Below are 23,362 nucleotides of genomic sequence, written 5' to 3'. Positions count from 1 at the left end.
TAGAGTGAAAAAGCAAAAAACCTTTTTGAAGACTGTTTGAAAGCCTTTTTTTGGAAAAAGGCAAAAAGGCACTTGAAGCAAGGTGGTGGGGCTGGAGAGCAGAGAGGCTGAGAGGAGGAGGTGGCAGGGAGACTGTGCAGAGGTCGGTGAGGAAAAACTGTGAAGCGGCTGCTAGAAGAGGATGTTTTTCAAAGCGATGTTGATCTCTGCTCTCTGTCACTTTTTATTTTCTTCTTGTTATGCTTTTAGTAAACAATGGAGTCAGACATAAAAGTGAACGAACATTTTAAAAGCCAGTTTAAGGCTTATCAAGAACAACAGCAAAGGCGGCTGCAAAATCTAATGGAGAGGAAGAAGGAAAAGCAGAACAGTCAGAAGGGTGATAATGGCAGCGCAAAGGAGACTTTCCAAATCCCAAATGATCTAAACCTGTTTGAAACAGGGAAACCTGTAAATGAAGATGACGGCAAAAGGTAAAGGTATAGCAGCACCGTTCCTTCAGGAAGTCACAGAAGTGTATTTTGCATATGATTTTATGAAACTCATATTAAGTTGACAGAGCACTTTCTGTCTTCACATATTGGGCTTTCATTATCCCGAGAAGACTCTTGCTGTCCCTAACACGTTTACCCTCAGAGCATTGTGATGTGCTCTTTATTATCAGTGTTTCACAAATGAAGAGCGGAAGGACAGAGGGGTTAAGGGGTGGATACTATCTGACAAAATCCAGTCATTCGGGATCACTAGCATCCTCTGAACTGTTGGTTAGTTCCTGCCTAGCCTTGTGAACAAACTGTTCCCTACATGAATAATTTCCAAAGACAGATAAGGGCAAAGCAACTAATGGGTGCAAGCCAAAGGCCTGCAGCACAGAAAAGAGTTCCCCTGGCTATCTTTGCAATATAACCTGATTTAGTAGATCAAAAGACAGCCAGCTATATAGGAGGGTCTCATAGACAGAGTTGCCTCCTGGTTAAGATACTTGACAGGGTTATACAAGGTAGGGTTTTAAATCTTACTGGGGACAAGGGTTTGGGTCTTATCTCACCCATTGGGGTACTATCTGGATTACCAGGACATTGGACATTCTGGTGTGGATCTCCCTTGATCTTGTTTTTGGAGCCGAGTTCATAATTCAATTTACTGGAGCAGAGATTTGAAACCCCAGCTCAGATCATTCCTCTTTCTCCTGGGATATAGTCAGTCTCTCTTCCTGACCCAATTAATGTTTTTTTTACAAATTAGAACAGGTCTAAAGTTGGACACATCCCAAAGATGTCTGCTGTTACTACAGTGTTGGCTATTCACCTGTTAGTGGTGAAGCCAGCTGGCGAAATTCCTGCTTCTGCTCCCCACTTGCCACAGTGCTGATACAGCTGTTTGCTGGAAACTGGATTCTCTTTCTGGGGGAAGGGTACTTTTATTCTCAAGTCACTTCAGTGATCCCATTTACAGCTTTAGCCCCAAAGACTATTTTATTGGCACCATGATGGGGTGATGTACTGTGATACAGGGGCAGGAAGGAAGAGCTGGCAGCTCTGCCAAAACCAGCAGATCACGGATGGAAAACCACAGTTAGGCGCGTACCTTTGAGACAGTTTCCCCTCCCAGAATCCAGAGTGGGGAAGGGCACCTCTGCCACAGTTTATCAAGCCACTAACCCAGGTTTATTAGGCCCTAAATGCTGATCTTCCCTCTGCGTTACTCTGGGCAACTCCCTGCTCAGCTTGTTTCTGAAGATTTGCTTCCTTAAACGCCCACGTGCATAAGCTGCAGCAGAGCTTCTGTGAAAATGCAGGGAACCCAGGAGTGAGCCACTGAAACTTTCAGGTGCTTCTGGGAATGTGGTATTCATGCTGCAAAGGAAGTCTGTGTGGAAACAGGGAGCTGACCTTCTGGAAACTAATGCTGTCACTGTTGCATCATACATTGTCTTCTTCACACATAGGTCCCTCACCACGGCTCTCTGATTTGCCAAGTTATGCTTCTGATCTGACCTTTACCAGCTGTCCTTTTCCCTTCAACATTTTGTTCTGATAGTATATAGAAGATTACTATGGAGATCTGATTTGTTAATTTTTTTTTTTTAATGGAGAGGGAGTCTGATTCCCACAGTTCAGATGTGGATTTGTCTGGTGGAGGAGAGGGGCTTAGGCGCTCCCATAGAACATCCTGGTGCAGCGTGCATGCTCTGAGGTGCAGAGTACAGGAGAGTCCTAGCAGTTCTCTGCCATTTGCGGTTCAGTAGTTTAGGTCTGAATAATTCAAGAGCTGTTATTTACTTCCATTTTCAGTGACTGTTAGAAGTCCCCATTTGACATGGCAGGTGTGGCAGATTCATCTGGATTGTCCTTTGCTTATGTACATCTGCATTCAACAAAAGAGTGGTTATGAGTGTATCAAATCCGGGCAGGATTTGCTGCTGGAGGGGATTCACCAGGATATAGTTTGCAGTATTCCCATGACAACACGTTAGAAACTTGTTCCAGAATAACAGGACTCCATATGGTCTGCAGTGGCAGTGATTTCAGCATGTCAGTGTTGTTTATAGCAGCCCTTGGAAAACATTCTCCTCTCAGAAGTCTCCCTTCCTCTGAGCCTTGGGAGTTCGTTTTTCCTTCCTCACGTCCTACTCCCAAATTTTGTTTAGGCGAGTGTTTAGCTGACATTTCTGTCTTTCTGTTTTGTTCTTTCTGTAACTTTATCCTCCCTGCTCTGTTTGGGTATTTAAGATGAAGTGATTCTCCCCATCACATGGAGAATCTGTAACAGAGTTGGGAAAGACACCTACTTGAATTTCAGTCATAGGCCCTGCTTATAAGCTTCACCTGGCACTGTCTCCTTGAACTAGGGTGAAAAGGGTTACCTTTCTGCAGTCTGTTTCTTTTGGCTGACTTTCCGTAGCTGAGCCACTTGGGTGGAATGTGCTACCTCCTTTGTAGCATGTAGAGTCACTCTGGGATGGGATAGAGAAGTTTCTCAGAGGAGGCTCCGGCTCTGTGAGTTGGCATTTCTGTCCATCCTGCTGTAAGTGCTTTTTGTCAAGACTTGGAAGCCAGCTCTGCGGAAGACAAAGCTGATCAGGTGTGTTAAGAGCTTAGAACCTTTTTTTCATGTTAATTCCCTAACTGTTAAAAATCTTTTTGTCCATGTGTCTCTAATTAGATCTGCTCAGTTTTGTTGCTCAATTCTATGAGTGGTACATGTGGGAATAACTTAGTTTTGCCTTTTCTCTGCTCAGATTGCTGCTTTCTTTCTTCTTTGTAAACAGCTGCCTTTGATCTCCCTTTGATTTGCAGCTTTGAAACAGAAGTGCATTTCTTAATTATGGATTGTGATTCATCTCATAAATTGACCGTGCTGTCTATGGCAGTGCTTTAAGGGGTCATTTATTCTGACGTGTACATGTGAAGTGTGCATTTAAAAGCTCCAAAGTCCAGTTGGAGCAAAAAGCTTGCTAAAACTTTTGAATAGAAAAGATTTAGGTGACTATTGACATAGCTGGCTTGTCTGGCTGTGGGTATGTCTATAGCCACAGGTGTATACTGTAACAACGGGGCTTTATCCAAATCTCTGTGATCGTCCAAGCTACCTACTTCTGTTGTAGTCTGGAGCAATCAGTCTATAGGCCAAAGGGATGGGACAGTATTCCAGATTAAGTCACCAAAATGTAGACATTTTGGGTGTCTGTAGATAATGTGTCTCAGGGTCACACTGTAGATAATCATAATCTAGGGCTCAAGTCATATGGCTGGCTGTCTAGGGACATCTGAGATGAAAGCTGGCTGAACATGAGCCGGCAGTGTGCCCAGGTGGCCAAGAAGGCCAATGGCATCCTGGCCTGTATCAGAACTAGTGTGGCCAGCAGGAGGAGGGAGGTGATCGTGCCCCTGTACTCGGCCCTGGTGAGGCCGCACCTCGAATCCTGTGTTCAGTTTTGGGCCCCTCACTCCAAGAAGGACACTGAGGTGCTGGAGCATGTCCAGAGAAGGGCAACGAAGCTGGTGAAGGGCCTGGAGCACAAGTCTGATGAGGAGCGGCTGAGGGAACTGGGGCTGTTTAGCCTGGAGAAGAGGAGGCTGAGGGGCGACCTCATCGCGCTCTACAACTACCTGAAAGGAGGTTGTAGCGAGGTGGGGGGTGGTCTCTTCTCCCAAGTAACAAGCGATAGGACGAGAGGAAATGGCCTCAAGTTGCGCCAGGGGAGGTTTAGATTGGACATTAGGAAAAACTTCTTTACTGAAAGAGTGGTCAGGCCTTGGAACAGGCTGCCCAGGGAAGTGGTGGAGTCACCATCCCTGGAAGTATTTAAAAGACGTGTAGATGAGGCGCTTAGGGCCATGGTTTAGTGGGCATGGTGGTGTTGAGTTGACGGTTGGACTGGTTGATCTTAGATGTCTTTTCCAACCTTAACGATTCTATGATTCTATGAGATGCCCTAGGGTATCAGGAACTTCCATATGGGAATGATAGGCAGGACACAGGAGACCCACACCCTTCAGCAGCAGCAGCTGGGGGACGGGTGGGCAGCTTAAATGGCACCTGTGTGTGGGTAACTGAATTGAGTCCCCTCATCAGAGCACTTAAAGACAGTTCGCAAGCGATTCATGTCACCCTACAGTGGCAGCTAGTCTGTAAGCAGCACCGGTTGAATTGACGAGACCTCCATTGACTTTTGTGTGCGTTTTGGCTTGTTGCTCACAGAGGGACACCCGTGCCTTGGTACGGAGTGGGACCAAGGAGGAAACTCAGAGGCAGGCAGAATGGGAATCGCTGACTTGAGCTGGCAGGGTCTCTACCACAAACACGTTTACCGAAGGCGCAGTGTCAGTACAGCTTCTCTTGGCACATTTGTTTTCCTCTCTGGGGAATGGAGACAGGTTCATTTCTATTTTGAAATGCTGCTGTTTGGAGGAGTCTGGCTAAAAGGTATGTTAGTAGTTCTTGGAGTTGGTGTATATGTCCACACATGGGTGACAAGTGCTCTCTGAGATGCTCTTGATTCTGTGACTGGGCCCCAGAAGTTTTCCCAAGATCCCTGCGTCGTGGCTGCTGGCCTCACGTAGAAGGCTCAGATGATCCTGGGGCATCTCAAATAGATCCCTGAGTGCCCACAACTGAATTGAGCCCCTGAGGCCTTAGCTTCTAGGTTTTACACTCAGAGGAACCATCATGCAAGGACAGCAAAGGGATTAAAGTTATTAATTCTCTAGATGTCTTAGAGAGATGAAACCCATAAATGTTACTAAATGTACTGAAGAATAGGAGAAGCAAAGCTATTTCCTCCTGTTCAGAGGGTTTTTTGATAGTCTTTGTTTCTAAATGAATTCCAAAAAGCAACATTAATAATACAAACTGATGCCAGTCCATCCTGGTGGGGTTCCAAGAAAATCAGATGAAGACATAGGAGATTGGTCTTTTGTGAATTGCTTTGAAGTATTCGAACCTTAGTAGCAGCTTTTGTAGCTGATGCTCTGTTGGCTTCTGTTAGCTTCGGTAAGTATAGAAAGTAATGCCTGAATGTCACAAATGCTGAATGGTGAGCCTACCTGGTTTCCTCTGAAGAACCAGATAAGTAAGACTCAATGAGATGAGACTATTCAGTAGCCTCATGAGCCCTGAAAAGATACCTGTTCTGTGATGTTCTGCCCCAGACAACACAAGGAAGTGCAGAATTTTTGAAGAAGAAATGAGTTAACTGAATAGATCAGATCATTAGCTTGTGTTCTGATCTGAGGTTCAGGATGTTCTGCTTAATTCAGTAAACTCACTCCTGGTAAGCTCAGCTCATCCAGCATACAGTCATTTCATTATTTTATTTCTGGAAGCATCTATTTGAAGCACATTACAGCGACATTTGCCATCATGGCTTATTTTTTCACAGGTTGCTTGAGGTTGAGAATGAGCAGCTCCAGGATCAGCTTCGAGAGGTCCGAGATGAGAACTGCAGGCTATACAAACTCGTGACAGAGAAAGATTTTGAAATAAAGCAACTCCAGAAAAAAATACAGGAGGACAGATTGGCTTTGTCGGGTAAACACAGTAACTTTGTATTCTCACTACGTTATTTCCAGTGTTTGCTTGATGCTGATGATAATAGAGGTAGGATAACAGATTCATTGTGAGCTCCCGGCAGTCAAATATTCATGTGACATCTCTTTACCTACTTTATGCTAAGAAGGAGTATTTGAGTCACATTGTGGTTGCCTCCGTTTCCACTGCTGTAATAAGCTTCTGCTAGGAAGAACCAAAATTCAGCTTTCAACCGAGAGAGACTTGTTCTCTGTTGAGCTTGCAGTAATTTGCAGTAGCACTGAAGCCACTTGGCTCTGAACTTTGAAAATATTTAGACAATTGGGTATAGATTTAGTCAACACTTAGAGTTGCTATCTAAACTTGCAGGGGTCTAAGCTGACACTGTTTGGCATTTACAGAGTTTCCTAAACATCAATGTCTCTCCCATTTAAGGGGTGTCATTGCTTTGTTTGCAGAGGGAAGTTCCTCGCAATGGTTTGAGATGACAGCACTTACACGTGGAATGGCATGTATGCTTAAAGATCCATGCCTTACTCTCTCCTTCAGGTTCATGAGCTGCAAAATATGAATACTACTGCTCCCCATTTTAGAGAGCTATTAAAAGGACCAAATGACGACATCTGAGGTGGTCAGGTCAGACCTAAGGCGCAAAATATTGTTATTGATAGTTATATGTCCCTTAATATAAGTATAGAGCTCTTTGAGGGTACACAGTGATCTCTGTTCCTCACAGATCTTCTGCAAACTTGCTATTATTGGCACAAAAAATGATGACTCATAGAAACAGTATTTTAGAAAACTTTCTGTTAGTGTCAAAGAGCAGTGTTGCAGCTTTCTCTGCTATGCAGTGTTAAATTCCTTATTCAGGCTTCTTTTGTTTGCATGCCTGAATAGGGCACATGCAGGATGCTGGCTGAATGCAAAGTCCAGCTTGTAAAGTGGCTTGGGTGTCCTTTGAAAACTGAACTGTGCAGGCTGCACCTCCTCCACTGGGTGCCACTGTTGTTCAGGACAGCAGTGATGACCAGGCTAGTAGAGAAGGGGGAAACCAGCAATAAGCAGAACTAAATAACACTTAAATTATGCCTTCATTCTTAAAAACTATCCGTAGTTTGTATGTAGGAGAAATGATGAGCTATTACTGGGTCAGGACCAGGAGGCAGATGTGCTGTTGCAGCTTCTTTGGCTGACTCACATGGCAGCTTGTGGAAGTTTCCATGCCTCTGTCTTCCCGATCTACATTGTGGCAAGAGACTCACCCACATTGCATGGGAAATAAAAGCTTTGATTAAATGCAATGCATTTGAAGACCATCACATGGAAGCACCAGCCTGGCTTTTGGTTAGTTTAGTACTTACTGTGATCCTTAGCAGCTGTTATTTGTTATGAAAACTAAGGAAAAAATAGCTTCTAGGTGGGAGGGGAAACACACGTCAGATAAAGGAGTAAGAACAGTGGAAACGCTTTTAAAAATAATGAATTTATTATTTTCTCTGCAACATTTTTAAATAGTGACATGGGGTCATATTCTGTTCTCACCTATATTCCACATAGCCCCTTTAATGTCTCTAGGGGTTTTATGGGACTCAGAATTCGCTTAAGAGTGATCTGTCATCCTTGCATCTCACCCCAGTTCTTGAATATAATCTTCACAGATGTCAGTAGAAAAGTCATTACTTCAGAGCACGGAAGGAGGATGAAAGAGTTAAAAAGAATGGCAGCAGCCAAGTTCAATCTTCATATATCCCACAAAGGATTTGTTATTGCAGGCTTGTATTCATTGCTGAGCTAGAGGTTTCCGTGGATGTTGTATGCAATCATATTGATTTTGCACTTGTGCGAGAACTTTTCTTCACCTATGTGATCTTAACAAAAGCCAAGTGACAGACAAACCAGTCCTGGGGATTACTTTATTCGTGACACTAATCAAACCCTCTCTGATGAGGAAATGAATGAAGTATCTGTTTAAAAGAGCAATTAAAAGAGTAATACCATAAGGCTCCATATATAATCACAAGGGACTTATAAATAGGCACAATGAAATTTCCTGGATGTTATCCAGGACCCAACTGTGATAGTGTGCCTGACCTTTTAGGGCAGATGTCTAGAAAAGTTTGCACCTCTGTTTCAGCAACTCCTCCAGTAGTAAACAACCAGTGCAAAATAGGGTGTTGTTTTTTCTGTAATATGCTGCAAAAACCTGTTCATAACTGTCCTTCAGCGGTGAGCAGAAAACACCTCTACCCTTTCTATGTAGTAATGTTGCTACGACCGCTGTTGTGGCCTTCTGACGTGTGGCTGTTGCTGAAGTGTGAAATGTGGCTTTGCTAGCCACAGTGTGATGCTGACTCAAAGGACCAAGCGATCCAGCTGGAATCACTGATGCCTCTTTTACCTCACTTGTTCATTTAAGTGCCTGGCACAGCTCTGATTTGTCTAATACAGAAATGTATTAGACAATGAAAGTACACTGAACAGAGAACAAAAGCATCATCTATTCTGAATCTTGCCTGTAAAATATGTCCTTTGCTTTTGTCTACACTTTTCAGGGGCATCTGGTTTAGCTGGAGATGTTGCAGCTACTAAAATAGTTGAATTGGCCAAGAAGAATCGTGAGATAACTGCCGAGACTGAGACTGAAAAAGCCAAAGTGAAGCAACTAAGTAACAAAGTCAAAGAGCTGGAGAAAGAAGTGAGGCATTTTTCTTGTTCTCTTTTTGCATGCTAAAACACAGAAATACAGCTTTTGAGATAGAGGAGCTGTAGAAACTGGGTTTAATTCATGTTCCCATTTTGAATTTGCTCTTGCATCCATGCTTGCTTTGAGTTCTTGTAATTTCTGTCCATGGTAGGAGAGAGGGATGTGTGCCCTCAGCTGTTTCCACCTTTGCAGAAAGGAGGACATAAGAAAGGATATCAGTAAGTTATAATGAGAGAAAGATTTATGAAATACCAATTAGGAATGTTCACTTGTATTTGAAGCACAGAGGCCTTTCTAGCAGTATGGCAATGATATTTTTCTGATTTTTTTTTTGTATGAGGAGAAGCAAATTTCATACCATTGTCTTACATTCCCACCTCATTAATACCAGTCATGAATCAGTACTCTATTCTTCTAAGCTTTATTCATCCACATAATGAAAGCTGTTTTCTGGCATAAGTACTTCCAGAACTTCCAGAGACAGTAACAAACTATATCACTTAAGACAGCAAATCTTCACTCAGTCAAATTTATTTTTGTGATTTAGTATGACTTTTTTGTATGTGCTAACCTTTCACAGGAATAATTTTACTCAGGTGACTGCTGAAATGAAAATTAGATGCCCTGATGTCTGTGTTTACTTTGTTCATTGGCTACTACTGCACTCCCTTACACAATACTGGTAAAACTTTGGATAATTTTTAATGCTTTGCTTCCTTAGAAGACATAATTTAAATGGATCAATAATGTTTATCATGCTGACAAATGCATTTTGACTCCATCTTTCACAATCCCTTATTATCATGAATCATGCATCTATCTGAATTGTACCCTAGTTACTTGAAAGATCAAGAAATGGTAGATTAAATTTTTGAGAACTCCTGCATAAATCCAGAGCGATCTGGTCAGAGGGGTCTTGTCAAACTGTTGGCAGGCTGGCTAAGAAATACCAGGTGTAGCTGTGGACCTACAAAATCACACAAGTAGGGGAGCAAGCCACAAATAATTTCAAGAAAAATCAAGTTGGTTATAATGCCCTACTGCAGAAGTGTAATGATCATTATTCAAACAGAAACTTAAAATATTGTCAGTTATTGACTCAAAAGAAAGGACCCCAGGCACTTCAGGAAAGGAAATCAAACTCAAAGCAAACAGAAATTTTCAAGAAACAATAATAGCTGGTCAAAGCAGAGATGGACACTTTAGATATTGTTGTGGTTTAATCTGACAGGCAGCCAAACACCACACAGCCGCTCGCTCACTCCCCCACCCACCAACAGTGGGATGGGGGAGAGAATTGGAAAAAGAAAAGTAAAATTCGTGGATGGAGATAAAGACAGTTTAATAGAACAGAAAAGGAAGGGAAAAATAATAATAATAACAATAATGATAATGATAATAATAATAACAATGATAGGATGTACAAAATGGGTGATGCATAATGCAATTGCTCACCACCCCAATGACCGATATCCAAAAAAAAAGAAAGGATCGCTACTTCCTGGATCACGCCCCCTATTTATATACTGAGCATGATGTCATATGGTATGGAATACCCTGTTGGCCAGTTGGGTCAGCTATACTGGCTATGCTCCCTCCCAGCTTCTTGTGCACCTGGCAGAGCATGGGAAGCTGAAAAGTCCTTGACTAGCAGGGTACTTAGCAACAACTAAAAACATCAGTGTGTTATCAACATTCTTCTCATACTAAATCCAAAACACAGCACTAGGAAGAAATTTAACTCTATCCCAGCCGAAACCAGGACAGATGTGAACTAATCTGGCCTTAGACACTAGCACCATCAAAATCAAAACCAAACACAGCAACCTGTCTCATCTGAGGTGAAGATGAACCACAATATGAACCGCACTGAACCACGGTCAATGGTCTGTATTTTCTCACAGCCTCATTTGAGATGGCTCTTCTCTAAACTAATGGTCACTGGCTGAGTTTGTGGATTGTACTTGTTCAGTAGAACTACATGAAGATGTAAAAGATGGGAAAAATTAAAGCAATGTTTGGTGGTGGGAGGTATCTATGAAAAATGTTGAGTGATGAAAGAGAAGAGCTGTCATAGATAGGAACCTGCAGTGATTCACATCTCTTTCGTAACTCTTAAGCTAAGCTGGATCACTGTCTAGACACAATCATCTTTTTCCATTGATTGTAGAAGGAACCAAGACAACTAAAGTGCAATTCAGTTGCCCGCATGTAAGCGTAAAAGTACAATCTGAGATGCCACTTGACCCCTCAGACATCCCTGCAGGGCTGTTAGATGTGACAGGACTGGCAGTCCTGGTGCAGCAGCTGAAGGCCTGCTGGATACCCTCGGATGCCTCAAATGGGACTAGACAACTCTGGGTGGGCAACAAAGCTGAGTCTGCAGTCGGTGCAGCCACTTGATGTAATGTAGGTGTCTACTGTAGAGTGAGCTGAAGACTAGACTTCTCTGATTCTATTGACTAGACTCCATTCTTTATAGAGACACCCACACTGAAAACAAGGAACGTGTTAATTTGTGAGTTGAGTCTCCTCCCCTGTGCCTACTTCTAGATGCCTTAAACTCTTCAAAATGAATTGTGGTGATGGTACCTTACAAATGCATCACAATATGTACTTTCAGCAGCGGAAAACACTGTTATTTTGCATAATTGTTAGCTCTTTGCTTGTATGAAAACTGAAAAATGTGTAAATCATAAGTGTTTTAATGTGACTATGTTCCCACAAACAAAATGGAAGGTGTGGCTGTTTAGCAATCACTTAGAAAAGGGTGGTATGTGTAAACAAAGACTGCAAACGGATGTTTGCAGAAAATTTGCTTAGAATTTGACGTAGCAGCTGCCAACACTAGCTGAAATTTCTCATTCTCAGTCCATTGACTATATAGAGTTTATGAACTGGATGGAAGGGGTGGCCTAACCATTGATTTACTTGCAAAGAAGGGGTGACATTAGAGCTGGCTCCGAATTACACTCTGTGTTTCCCCAGATATCACTTTAATGAAGAAGCTATTAAGCTATTCCTTAGAGCCTTCTTTTATTCAGGCAAATTATCAAGATTTTCCGCCCTCAAAGAATGAAGTCTCAGCCCTTTAAAGCAACACTTCCTGGCCTTTCCAGCTCCAAATTCACTGCACTCCCATCCAGTAAGAAATCTTTGCAATCTCAGCATAGGTCATGATTCAGAGCAGGAGGGGCTATACGTCTGCCTGCCTTTGCTGTGGCAAGCAATAGGAGACATATTATTCACGAGTTGAGAAATGCTACCTTAGAGCTGCCAGCTAAAGAGAAAGAGCCTTAACACCATTACTGAATCTCAGCTATAGGGCATTAGGTAGTCATTTCTCCTTTTAAATTCCTCTGGTGAGTAGAACTATGTGCTTTTTATGAAATATCCTGTGATATTCTTGAAAAGTGGGTAAACTGGCATCCGGAATCTAGAGACAACATCCTGATCTGTACTATACTGGATTTGCACTTATGTATATAAACACTTATTTTATGAACCTATGGTAATAAAATCCCCCAGAAGTCTCCATACTTGATAACTGATTCCATCTCAGCAAGTCAAAGACGTTTTCACTGAAGTTATTCCACAGTAAAATAACACCTGCTTCTTTGGGAAGCATTTCAGGAAAAAAATTGTACGCTTTCCTACTGATTGTGTTTAAAAAACAAGGGAAAATGAAGTAATTTTTTTTTCTAGAGTAAATAAACATCCATGTTCTTCTTTTTTCCTTATTAATATTCCATGGAGGTATGGTCTTCACTGTATTCATTCTATAATAACAATGCATTTTTTTCCAGCTACAGACAGCCGTGGAAAAAATACGTTCTCTTGGTGGTGGTGATGCAGGAATCAAGCAATCAACTCTGAAGATGATAGAAGGAAACTTGGTACGAATTGTAATTGAAGAGAGGAAATCAGAAGCTGATACTTAGTTCTCTCCTATTGAGCGGTCCTTTCCTTATGACAAGGATGTATCCCTGTAACTAGTTGCGTGACCAAATTGCTCTGTTTGTACCTTCTCTATGACCCCAAAAATTAGAGAAGGTATTTGCATGGGTCTGGGAAAAAAAGATTCTGTGATCCTGATGGATCTGTGGATCTTAATCACTTCAGTTTTTCCCTGAGGATTCTGTTCTTACCAAGTACATTCTTCTCTTCAAAGGCTGAAAGTCCAGAGGTAAAAGCATTGCAAGAAAAATTAACCACAGCCAACTTTAAAGTGATGGAGTACCGTAACCAACTCCAATCTGCAAAACAGGAACTGAAGATGACCCAGAAGGTACTGTTGCAGGATGCAGTCTGTGGCTGGGATCCTGTGCAAGAGGTATATTCTTGTGAAATCAGAAGGAGGCCTCTTTTCTTTTGAGCTTTGATTAGCCTCCATGAAGTATTCCAGTGAACTGTAAGGGCGTAAGAAAAGACGCAGGTGTAGTGGCTGTATTGGAAAGATATGTATTGGAAAGATAACACACAGATTTCACGCTCTGCCATCATAGCTGGATAACTGTATCATCATTTCTATTGCTATGATGGGTACAGATTCTTTAAGGTTTGAAACTCCCAGTTCAGCAAAATAGGTTTGTGATTGACTTGAAGCATACATTCAGGCCCGTTCCTCCTTTCCAAAACATTTAATTACGTATTTCCTTTTAATGTAGGCTTCAGTCCCATGGAAGTCAATGGGATTAAAGACCACGCTTGAACTAAAGCACATGTTTAAACAGTTTGTTGGAGTGACATCCAGAGTAACCTTTTCCTCTTTGATTCATGATGGATTTTAATGCATTACTATGTGCTCTGTTTCCTTTGATTTCATTATTTTGCGTAAGAGACCTGCAATGCAGATCAGAGTAGAGAATATGGTCCTAAAAATAGAACTCTGCTGACCTTTTTATAAATAATTTAAATGCTCTTCATACTAACTTTAGCTCTCGTTCATGTGGCTGTGTTGCAATTGTGTAAAAGAGATTGGCTCAATTCCTGATTGCAAGGGTGTGTTTTAAGACAATATCTCTACCCTGTTCCTCTTTAGTTCCGGTTAAGTATTCATTATATCAAAAGTAATTGCATATATTGAAAACTGTTACAAATGCTTAGTAAACCTTGGTGATGAATTTGAAATCCTCTTTTTACAAAAGTAGCACAGTTTGACACCCAGCCATACAGCTAGATAGTACAATTTGACATTCTCCATAGTCAGGCAGCAAAACACAGATTCATATTTTTAAAAAATCAAATAATATTACTCAAACATCAAAATACTGAATTACCCACCTCACAAAGTGAAATAATTCATGTTAGCCAAACCCCTTCTAAGCACCAGCACTCTGTATAGTGATAATGGTCTGAAAGAGCTTACATCACATGGGATACAGGATATCGGATACAGGCGACAAAGGCCACTGTATATAGATACAGTGGTTTGTGTTTACTGCTAGAGAGAGGAGCTTTTCCTCCCCTCTCCCCAACACATGTATTTAAGCCTAGCCTTATTGATTATGTTAATCCCTTTTTCAAAGCTTTTAGCAAATGAAGTTGGTGAAGATGTGAATATTCAAAGTCTCTTGACCAATTCTGGCAGCTGGCGTGGACGAGCCCAGCAAATTCTTGTTCTCCAAAGCAAGGTGAGTTAAGACCCTGCATGGTGCCATGTAAGCTGAGTGCTGGGATGCTCTTTCTAAGTATAGATATTACCTCAGTTTAAGGTAAAGATACTGTTAGTTCTTCATGAATTAATTCTTAACATCTGTACTTGCTTATAAGATGTGTCCCAGTACAGTGTTTACTGCAACTACACGGCCAGTCTTTTCTATGTTGAAGAAAGCAACTGTTAGAATAAAACATTTAATGGTAACTTTTGTAATAGTTTTTTGGTACGTTTGTGTGTGTGTGTGTGTGCAGGTGCATGTGTGTCTAGTGGTGGGGTGTTAAATTTTAAATGTGTGTTGGTGTGTGCAGGGTCTTTCAGAGTTCCTGCAAACAATATTAATTAGTCTATTGCAAACATGCAAGCTTCAGTATTTAAGCTGGGAATCTTTCGCATCTGTGTCGAAGGAGAGAGTTCAGTGACCTTGGAGAGCTATGGCAGCCTAGTTAAAATCCCAGGATGTTAGGTGCCTCTCTCCACTGAGTACAGAAGGAGCCCTGTCAGTGTCTGTGCTCTGACTTAGACGCCTTTGTTCAGTGCCTGAAGTCAGATGGGAAGAATTAAGGCCAGATAAGATTTTCAAGTTGTTCCCCCAGGAACTTCAATAAAATCTTTAACTCTTGAATCTTCTGAAGGGCACAGGCTAGATGAAATGTCAGCTTGAGACAGGGAGGCAATTTTTTCTGCATCTTAAATAAAACTTATCTCAGACAATTTGATACATATTCTTCCTCTTTTTCTGCTGTTTAATTATATGCCAGCAAACTGTGATTTTTGCACTCTGATTGACTGAAATGTTTAACCTCTACTTTCCCTTGAGCAAATTACATTTTCCTTCCATTAGACCCCCTGGCTGGGATTCATCTGAAGGCTGTACATACTGTATTCTACTGTAATGTAGAAATTTCTTTTCTGAGCCAGTCTCCTCTGGCCCCTTGTGTAGTCGGTGGGGATCTTGTAAATACAGTCACTGGATCAAAAGTGAGGTAGGTGCATCCTATCTTAGAAGACACCTCCAGAGCAGGGCAGAGGAACTGTGCTGTAGCAGTGCCCATTTCCTTTTACTGACTATAAAAGAAGTCTGTAGTGAATACGTGAGATGCAGGGGCTGAGTTCACTTGACCACACATAGGTGTCTAATGCCAGCTGAGATGCCATAGGGTGTCCCTCTGAGCTCTGGTCACCTTTCCAGAGGAATATGGATGTGTTGTATATCCTGCATCATATGTGTCTCCAGTATCCCAGGGCATCTCAAACAGTGCTAGGTACCGATGTTCAGGCTAGTGAACTGTGCCTTAGATGTTTCCTTTGTGGACAGCCTGGATGGTGATTCTGCTACAGACCGAGATGCTTAAATGTATATAGGTGAGTGGGTGTCTGCCCTTTTAGAGGAGATCTAAGGTATTATTCTGTTGCCCACACATGTGTTTAGTGGCATTCAAGATGCTTTGGAGTGTCTGCCTGGCCTCCACATGTGGCTCCAATAAGGTACAGATCTCCCATGTGTCTTGAGTCTCCTGTAGGTCTTGTGTCATATCTCCTCCCTGCCCAGCTGCCCTAGACATCTGCATATTTGTTAGCAGCTAACAAATTTAAATTTGAAAGAGTAGACACTGCTCTGTGTCAGTTAACCATGATAATGTCAAGAAGTAAGTAATACAGTGCTACACTCTGAGTTCCCTTAGGTTATGTGATCTTTGATGCTGGACCACTGTACTCCTGGTAAAGGCTCTAGATGAGTTGTCATTATTGTCCCCTAGGTTCGAGAGCTGGAGAATCAATTGGGTCAAAACAAGACCAGAACATCACTGAGTGAGATTGATGAGGAACTGCTGGCCCTTACTGATCCAAGGAAGTTGTCAGCCCAAGAGAAGAACTTGCTGAAGATTCGCAGCTTGGAAAAAGAAAAGAAAGAAACTTTGGAGGTAAAAACCTGTGAGCTGACAGCGTCCTATTTGGGTGTATAGTGTGTAATAACTTGCCTAACCTTCAGGGTGTATGTTACACCATACCCAGAGACCATTTCAGAAACCCGCCTGATCTGCTGGAGGAAGTTCTGCCACACTTCACAGACTGAGCAAAAGGCTTCCACGCTTGTTGTCTGTATTGCCCTCTTGCGTGGCCAGGCATACCTCTGCAGTACAAGATTTGGTCTTCCCCTCTGCTTCATGATTCATATGTCGGATGCATCCCCTTGGCCTGAAATGTGGCCACCTGACAACTGATATGTGCTGATCTGTGATGTTAGAAAGAGGGAGAGAGGCCCTGGGTTGCAGCTGCAGCTGGTACTGGCTTTATACTGAAGGTATATGTAGAAAAAAGCCCAGCTGCATCCAAGCTCTGTAGCATCCCCCTCACGCTTTGGCCAGATGTGCATTCTTCATGCACTGTTAAATACAAACATCCCCCTCGCACCTCATATATCTGTATGGCTATGGGCTTCTACATTTGAACAGAATAAAGCTGAGAATTACACCAGACGTCCTCTAAGAGGCATTCTGAAAATGGGTCTTACCCTCCATCTATCACATGTAGTTGCTTCAAAAATAAACAGGCATCCAGCGTTTAGGGGTTGAGAAAGGATATAGCTGGTGGCACATGTAGTAAACCCTGAGGTGGAAGGGATACATAGGCTTGTGTCCACAAGAAGCATGGGTAGTGGGGGTCAGCTACACATATTCAGGTTAGCAAAGCACATCTCCCTGCTCCTTTCCTATATTTGCTTCTGTAAAGGCCATCTGGCACCATCCCAGAGCTTGATTAGCTGCTGCTTTTCTCACCACAGTTTAACGGTGCAACAGAACGAGCAATGGGGTGATACACACCTTTCACTCTTGGCCATGAGAATGGAAGAGAAGATTTATAGCTATGGGCACACGGCACAGGGAAGACATTCCTCAATAACTGTAATCTGCATGGTTCCACTTCTGCCTTTGTGTTTCAGGCTCCATTCACCATAACTTCCCCTGTACTTGTCCATTACTACTTAACTGCTAGCAAGCTCCCTGGACAATTTCATCTAGGTAAAGGCATGGCACAGAAGGCAGCGTATGCCAAGGACAGCTTCTAGTAGATAGTTTGGCATCACCACGCTGGATCTGGAAGGAAGAGAGTTCTCCCCTGGAGAATGGTGAGGCAAATGAAAAAGCAGGAGCGTACAGAATTAGATTTTAACACAAAATTATCATTTGCTTCCTGGCACATACTGAATCAACCTAATCCACTTGTATTCCTGAGCAGATAGACCTTTTTTGATGCTGGCAAGCAGGCAGTGAGTAGTAGCATTTATAATTTCTACTTACTTAGGGATGATATGGTATGCCAGTTCCATTTTTTAGATTCTACCAGGCGATGTGTGATTCCTTTAGCTCACCAAAGCACCTGGGGCTTGGTGATAGGCTATAACTGTCATTTCCTATGATGTGTTTGCATCACTGCAGAAACTCACTGGGGAACATGATGCTCTCCAAAAAAGTCATGAGGAAGTGAAAAAAAAACTTGATGCATCAAAAGCCAGGAACAAAGTACTGTGCAGCGAAGTGAAAACCCTGAAGGGACAGATCGTAACCTTGCTGGAGAAAGGAAAACACGACGATGAGCTCATAGACGCCTTACTGGTACAGTCTGACTATTACTATTGGTCCCAGCTCCTGCAGATCAGCCCTCTTTCTATAAGTGATGAAACATGATGTAATTTAAAGACACAGTGACACAGACAACCTTAGGGTATACAGGAGCCTGATGAATCAAACTGTGACAGCCAGAGGTTTCCTACTCAGCTAAAGCCCTTCTGCATTTTGGACCAGATCATGTAAATGCTGCAAGACAGCACCAGGCGTGACACAGTTGCAGTCAAGTGGCTCTAAGCTGCAAGTATTGGAAGAAACATTTTGCAGAAGGATTGAAATAGGATTGTCTAGTAGGTAGAGGAAGGGCTTCATTCCTCACCCATGAAGCTGGACTATATTCTCTGCTCTGCTTTCAGCTCCGTTGGTAGATTTTTTTCTTAGAATACCTGCAATCTTGCACTTTCATTTTTTGTGTTACACAGCCCAAAACACAAGCTGAACCATGAGTACTAAACCATGTGCACCTTCACTTGCAATAGCTGGAGCTGAGAGGATTTGGCCCCTTCAAAACCAAGAGTATTAGCAGAGACTTAGGATGCAGTTATGCAGAAATAAATGGCTGCTGTCACAGTCTTGCAGGATCCTTTTGTCCTGCCATGGTTCTAAATAGTCTTCCCCAATTACAATAATAGTAAAAAAAAATACTAGAAAATATGCCACTTCTTAGTAGGGTTAGTTCTGTGTTTCCTGACCCAGCTTCTCACAAGTTTCAAATCACTTACATTTCCTTGCTTCTGTACGTAGGTTTTAGCTAAGACATGCTTATGACTAAGCTGGCATTCACACCAGGCAGCCGAGGGGAATATGGGTACTGACCAGCAGATTAGGCAGATTACAGAGGAGCCAAATAACAGTTGTCACTTTTGCTAAGTCTGAGCATTCTCACTAAAATTATTACAGAAGGACGCGAGTTTACTTGGGAAGGAATAGTTGACTTGTTTTATCCCTTACATTAAAGAAGCACCTTGCTTGCACTTTGTTGGCCTGACAGAACAAACTGTCTGACAAGTATTAGATTTGTCAGTGTGAGAAAAACTCCAAAACCCACTGGTAAAACAGCCTAGCCTCATAGCTGTCATCTCATACTACCCTCATCTTTTAATGTCACTATCACACAATCTGATTGTGTTCTAATTTCACAAAAAGTACATTGAAATCTTTACTTTTATCCAATTTATGAAAAAGTCACTTTCTTTGTCAAAGGCCAGCCTTTCTTGCTCTCTTTTCTGCTACACTGAGTAGCAAAGCTGCCAGCAAACTGAATCTCTCAGTTGCTCAGGTCTTTTCTACTTGCACCATCCAGTCACTAAAGTCTGGCAGGGGCCGGTGAGGACAGACTGTCCTTACCCAGCCTCATGTGTCTGAGCATTGCAAGTAAATGTGCTGTGCAGTCTTTTCAAGGGATAGATGCTGAGAACAAGACAAGGTGATCTCACGCTTAAAACATAACGGACCAAATTCTTGGAGTAGCGCTAGCGACGTCAGTGTGCTTACACCAGGGAATGGGTTTGGCAGGGCAGTGGCTTGCCCTAGCGTTTCTAAATGAGTATCTGTCTTGGAGGGTGTAAAACATCCAGGGGTCTTAATAATCATTGTGTACCAAAGTGAATATCTCACTCATTGTTTCTATTTTATCAGGGCCAGCAGAAGCAAATGCAGGAGATCTTAAAGCACCTGAGCCAGCAGGATGAGAAGAACAAGGAGTCCCAGCAGATGCTAGGGCAGCACTTGAACAGTGAGGTTCAGAAGCAAAACTGCCTTATAGAGCAGCTCAGACAGATGGTGGCTGAACGAGAAGCAAAGGTTAAAGAGCTGGAAGAGGAGATTGGGCAACTCACACTTCAGGTAGACAGTCAGAAGAAATTAACTAGAGGAGCACACTTTGTAATCATTTTAGATCTGCTCTTCCACTTCCTTCTCCCTTGTCGCCTGAGATGGTTGCTAACTCGAGACACTAATACCTGCCCTACTGATAGTCTCTCCTGATGGAGTGATAAAGCAGGAATTCTCTCTTGTAACTCTTAAGTTTCTTTCCTGTTTGTATGTAACTTTTCTTCAAGCTGTTTAAGCAACAGAAAACATAGAAATACCAATTACATCCACATGTGGCTTCGTGCCAAGACTGTGCCACATGACTGACAGCCAGGACTGGGCTGCAATAGGGAATTCTCAGTATTCAGCGTCCTTAGCTGCTGAAGGAAGCAAGCAAACAAACATAGGTGAGGCCAACATCATCAGGCTGCCATGGTACCCAGCTACATCCCCTCATGGAGTGATGGGACCCCTAGTAAGTTATTCTCTTCTCCCACTGTAAATCACTTCAAAAAATTACTCTCCCTCAGATCTCCAAGCTATTGATAAGAGTCTGATGGGTCTCAGGCATATGGAAATTGCATTGTACAGATGAAAGAATTGGGAAGGTTGGCCCCTTATGCACTAGGATGTTAAAAATGTTTTCAACTTTCATCTGTGTCTCGTGTTGCAAACTACCATAAGCAAAGTGGTACTATTGCCAGAGCACAGGCATAGGAATTGAGAGGCAGTCCACCAGCCTGCCAAAGGCTTCTCGTGTGGTCTGGTATCTTACAGTCAGGTTTTGTTAGAGTATTTAGACAGCCAATTCCCATTGATACAAAACCTTTATAGGGTTATGGTGACATTGTGAATCTGTCAGATACCTCAGTAATGGGGTCTGGGTCACTGAACCCAAGATAAAACTTGGGTTAGGGACACAAACCGACCGTGCTGGCACTGGTAGTGGTGGTGCTATGCTGTGGGTTCTCTAGCGATAATGAGTGCACCCTATGATTTCACATGAAACTGCACTTTTTACTGACTTTTGCTTTGTTTCTATTCTGCAATGGATAGAAACTAAAGAAAAGTTTCTGAGGAGGTCCTGTAAATCAAAAGTTCTGGCATGCTTGTAGCAATAATCATAAGCTGCTGATTAGACATTGATGCAGCTGTTTTCCTTTGAGCTGTGTAATTGGTTTTATAACCTGCTCCAACATTAACAGAAGAAATCTGCCCATCAAGGGGATGGTTCAGGAGCTGCTGATACACCACCTTCTGAGCACTCAGAAGATCCAGGTTTTACTCTGCTTAAGCCTCTGGCATCAGGCAGCAATCAGATTGGAAGGATTGGATCTGCTCGGTAAGAAGACCCTAATGTCAATGTTTAAAATTGTTGTGAGTTATTCAGAAGCATGCTTTTCCCAGACAATTGTATCAAACCACAAGTGCTATGTGCCAACAGCTGTGGCAGCCTGTTTACAGTATATGGGAATCTCTAATCACATTATCTCTTGGACTTTCGTCCTGGAACAGAGAAAGATATACAGACTTGCAGACATTACTACATTTGGCATGATGGTAGTGCAGCTAATTCTCTTTCTTCAGCTCAGATGATGTTTATGTGGTTAGCTTAAGTGCCTGTGATTCTTCTCTCTTATGAGAAACAGGGCTTCTAATGAGCAGACTCCTGAAAGCAGGGTGGCGAATTAATACAAAATGCCATTTTAGGTAATCACTAAATCACTGGCACATTATTTAAATCAATAAATACGCTTTGAGTAGGACTTACTTGCAGAAATATTGAAAACACGCCACATCATTTGTTCTTAACAAACACCCTTTTTAAAGCCTCACTGAGGACCATGTAAATTACGCTAATCTCAATACAGTGGTAAATCTGATTTTTGTTTACACTGATGTGACTCTGGGTCACTCTGGCTGTGTAAAGGGACCATAATACCAGAGCAAGTTATATTCTTTCCTGTTAAAATGCTGGTTTTGTTGCTAAAGAGTTCATGTCTAATTGACAATGAGGATTTGAGACTGGTCTTCTGAGGAAGAAGGAAATTTTTCATCAAGTTAAAGTTGCAAGTGATTTCTTCTATGTAATTTTAACTCATCTACTGCATTACTTTAGACACTGAATTTGGTTTTTAAATTAATCAGATGTATCCCTGAGTCTAAGTAGAGCATTACTATGAAATTTAAGAAAAGTTCTTCTCAGTATTTTCGAGTTAGAGTTAAAACATCCTTAATTTGAAAGTTTCCACATCTCTGTTGTTATAGCCTTCTGCTCTCATGGAGCAAATCTATATTTTATCCACTTTTTTTACTTCATATGTCTGCTGATGGTAAGCCGGAAGGCAAGCAGGAAAACGAGGTTGGGTAATGGCTTTGTAGAAGCCACTAAGTGCAATGCTTAAATTATTGCTTGTATACGTGGCTAACATAGCTCTGTCATGAAAATAGCTGACATGTCAGGTGGGCAATGAATGAGTCTGAAAACTGCAAAAGCCGTTAACAACTTGGTCAGCAGGGCTCACTCATTCCATTAACTTTAATATGCTGATGAACTCTCTATTCCATTTTACTTTAGTGAATCATCTTTTCCTATCAGGAAAGATGAAATGAAAAATGCTATAAATAGGAACTAAAGGCCCTTGGAGATGTCAAAGTGAAAATCTGCATTGTTAGACTGGGCCACTTCTGTCATTATCAACCTGAACTTCGTTTTAGGATTAACCACTCCCAGCCTAGAAGGCAGCTCTGCCTGTTCCACAATAGTACAGCTTTATCCTCTGTTAGCTGCAGCCTAAAGACAAGGAAACATGAGCTAAGTCAACAGGGACTTGCCTTTAGGCAGCTGAGCTCCAGTTAGGAAAACAAACACACACGAGAATTTTATGTCCCAAGCACACATATCATTACGCATCAAACTCATCCAGACTGGAAGTGATACTCTAGTGTTATCAGTTGACTCCTCCTCTTACAACAGTAAGCCTGACAGATCTTCCTGAGGGTCTCCACAAAGTAGAAGGGTTCAGAAAACTGTATAAAGTCTATTTTTAAAGGGCATTTGGAAATACAAGTTGTGCACCTTGTTGCAGAACAGGGGTTCGTTTGGTTATGAAAGCATGCAACATGCAAACACCATCAGACAAGCACAGTAACCTGTGCTTGTCTCTCACCCTGGTGGGTGAAGGTGTAAGATGAGAGTGCTCTGTGCAAGGGTCCAAGGCAGCGCCTGCGAGGAAACAGAGCAGCAGTGGCCGCTTGTGTAGCTGCGTGTTCAGCTTGGGCCAAGCAGGGTCGAGAGCTATTCCTGCTCTCGAGTTGCTGTGTGACTACTCAATGCCATGGAGCTCCACAATGCTGGTCTGGAGTGCCAGCAAAGAATCCCCAGAAGCACAGAGATCAAACACTGAGCTATGGTTTTCGTACATTGGAGACACAAGGTGTTTTTGCAGTGTGTTTTGGAATGGGGGAGCAAGCTGAGCTATTGTGTATGCAGGGCCTGTGTGATAGCCACTGAGGAGGCTCTGGGAG

The 23,362-nt window shown here is 42.3% G+C and overlaps 1 protein-coding gene across 1 annotated transcript in view; it reads left to right on the top strand.

Annotated features, from left to right (window-relative positions):
* Positions 1-255: 255 nt before the first annotated feature.
* The window catches only part of CCDC13 (coiled-coil domain containing 13), a 31,935-nt gene continuing 8,828 nt past the window's right edge, over positions 256-23,362 (top strand). Inside the window, 10 exon segments of the mRNA XM_009587485.1 lie at positions 256-473; positions 5,885-6,033; positions 8,586-8,728; positions 12,544-12,633; positions 12,909-13,025; positions 14,266-14,370; positions 16,154-16,318; positions 17,834-18,010; positions 19,661-19,867; positions 21,040-21,176. Coding sequence (XP_009585780.1) covers positions 256-473; positions 5,885-6,033; positions 8,586-8,728; positions 12,544-12,633; positions 12,909-13,025; positions 14,266-14,370; positions 16,154-16,318; positions 17,834-18,010; positions 19,661-19,867; positions 21,040-21,176 — 1,508 coding nt within the window.

This window comes from Fulmarus glacialis, unplaced genomic scaffold (genome assembly GCF_000690835.1).
Source record: "Fulmarus glacialis isolate BGI_N327 unplaced genomic scaffold, ASM69083v1 scaffold15271, whole genome shotgun sequence".
Lineage (NCBI taxonomy): Eukaryota > Metazoa > Chordata > Aves > Procellariiformes > Procellariidae > Fulmarus > Fulmarus glacialis.
This window is presented reverse-complemented; position numbering and strand designations above follow the sequence as displayed.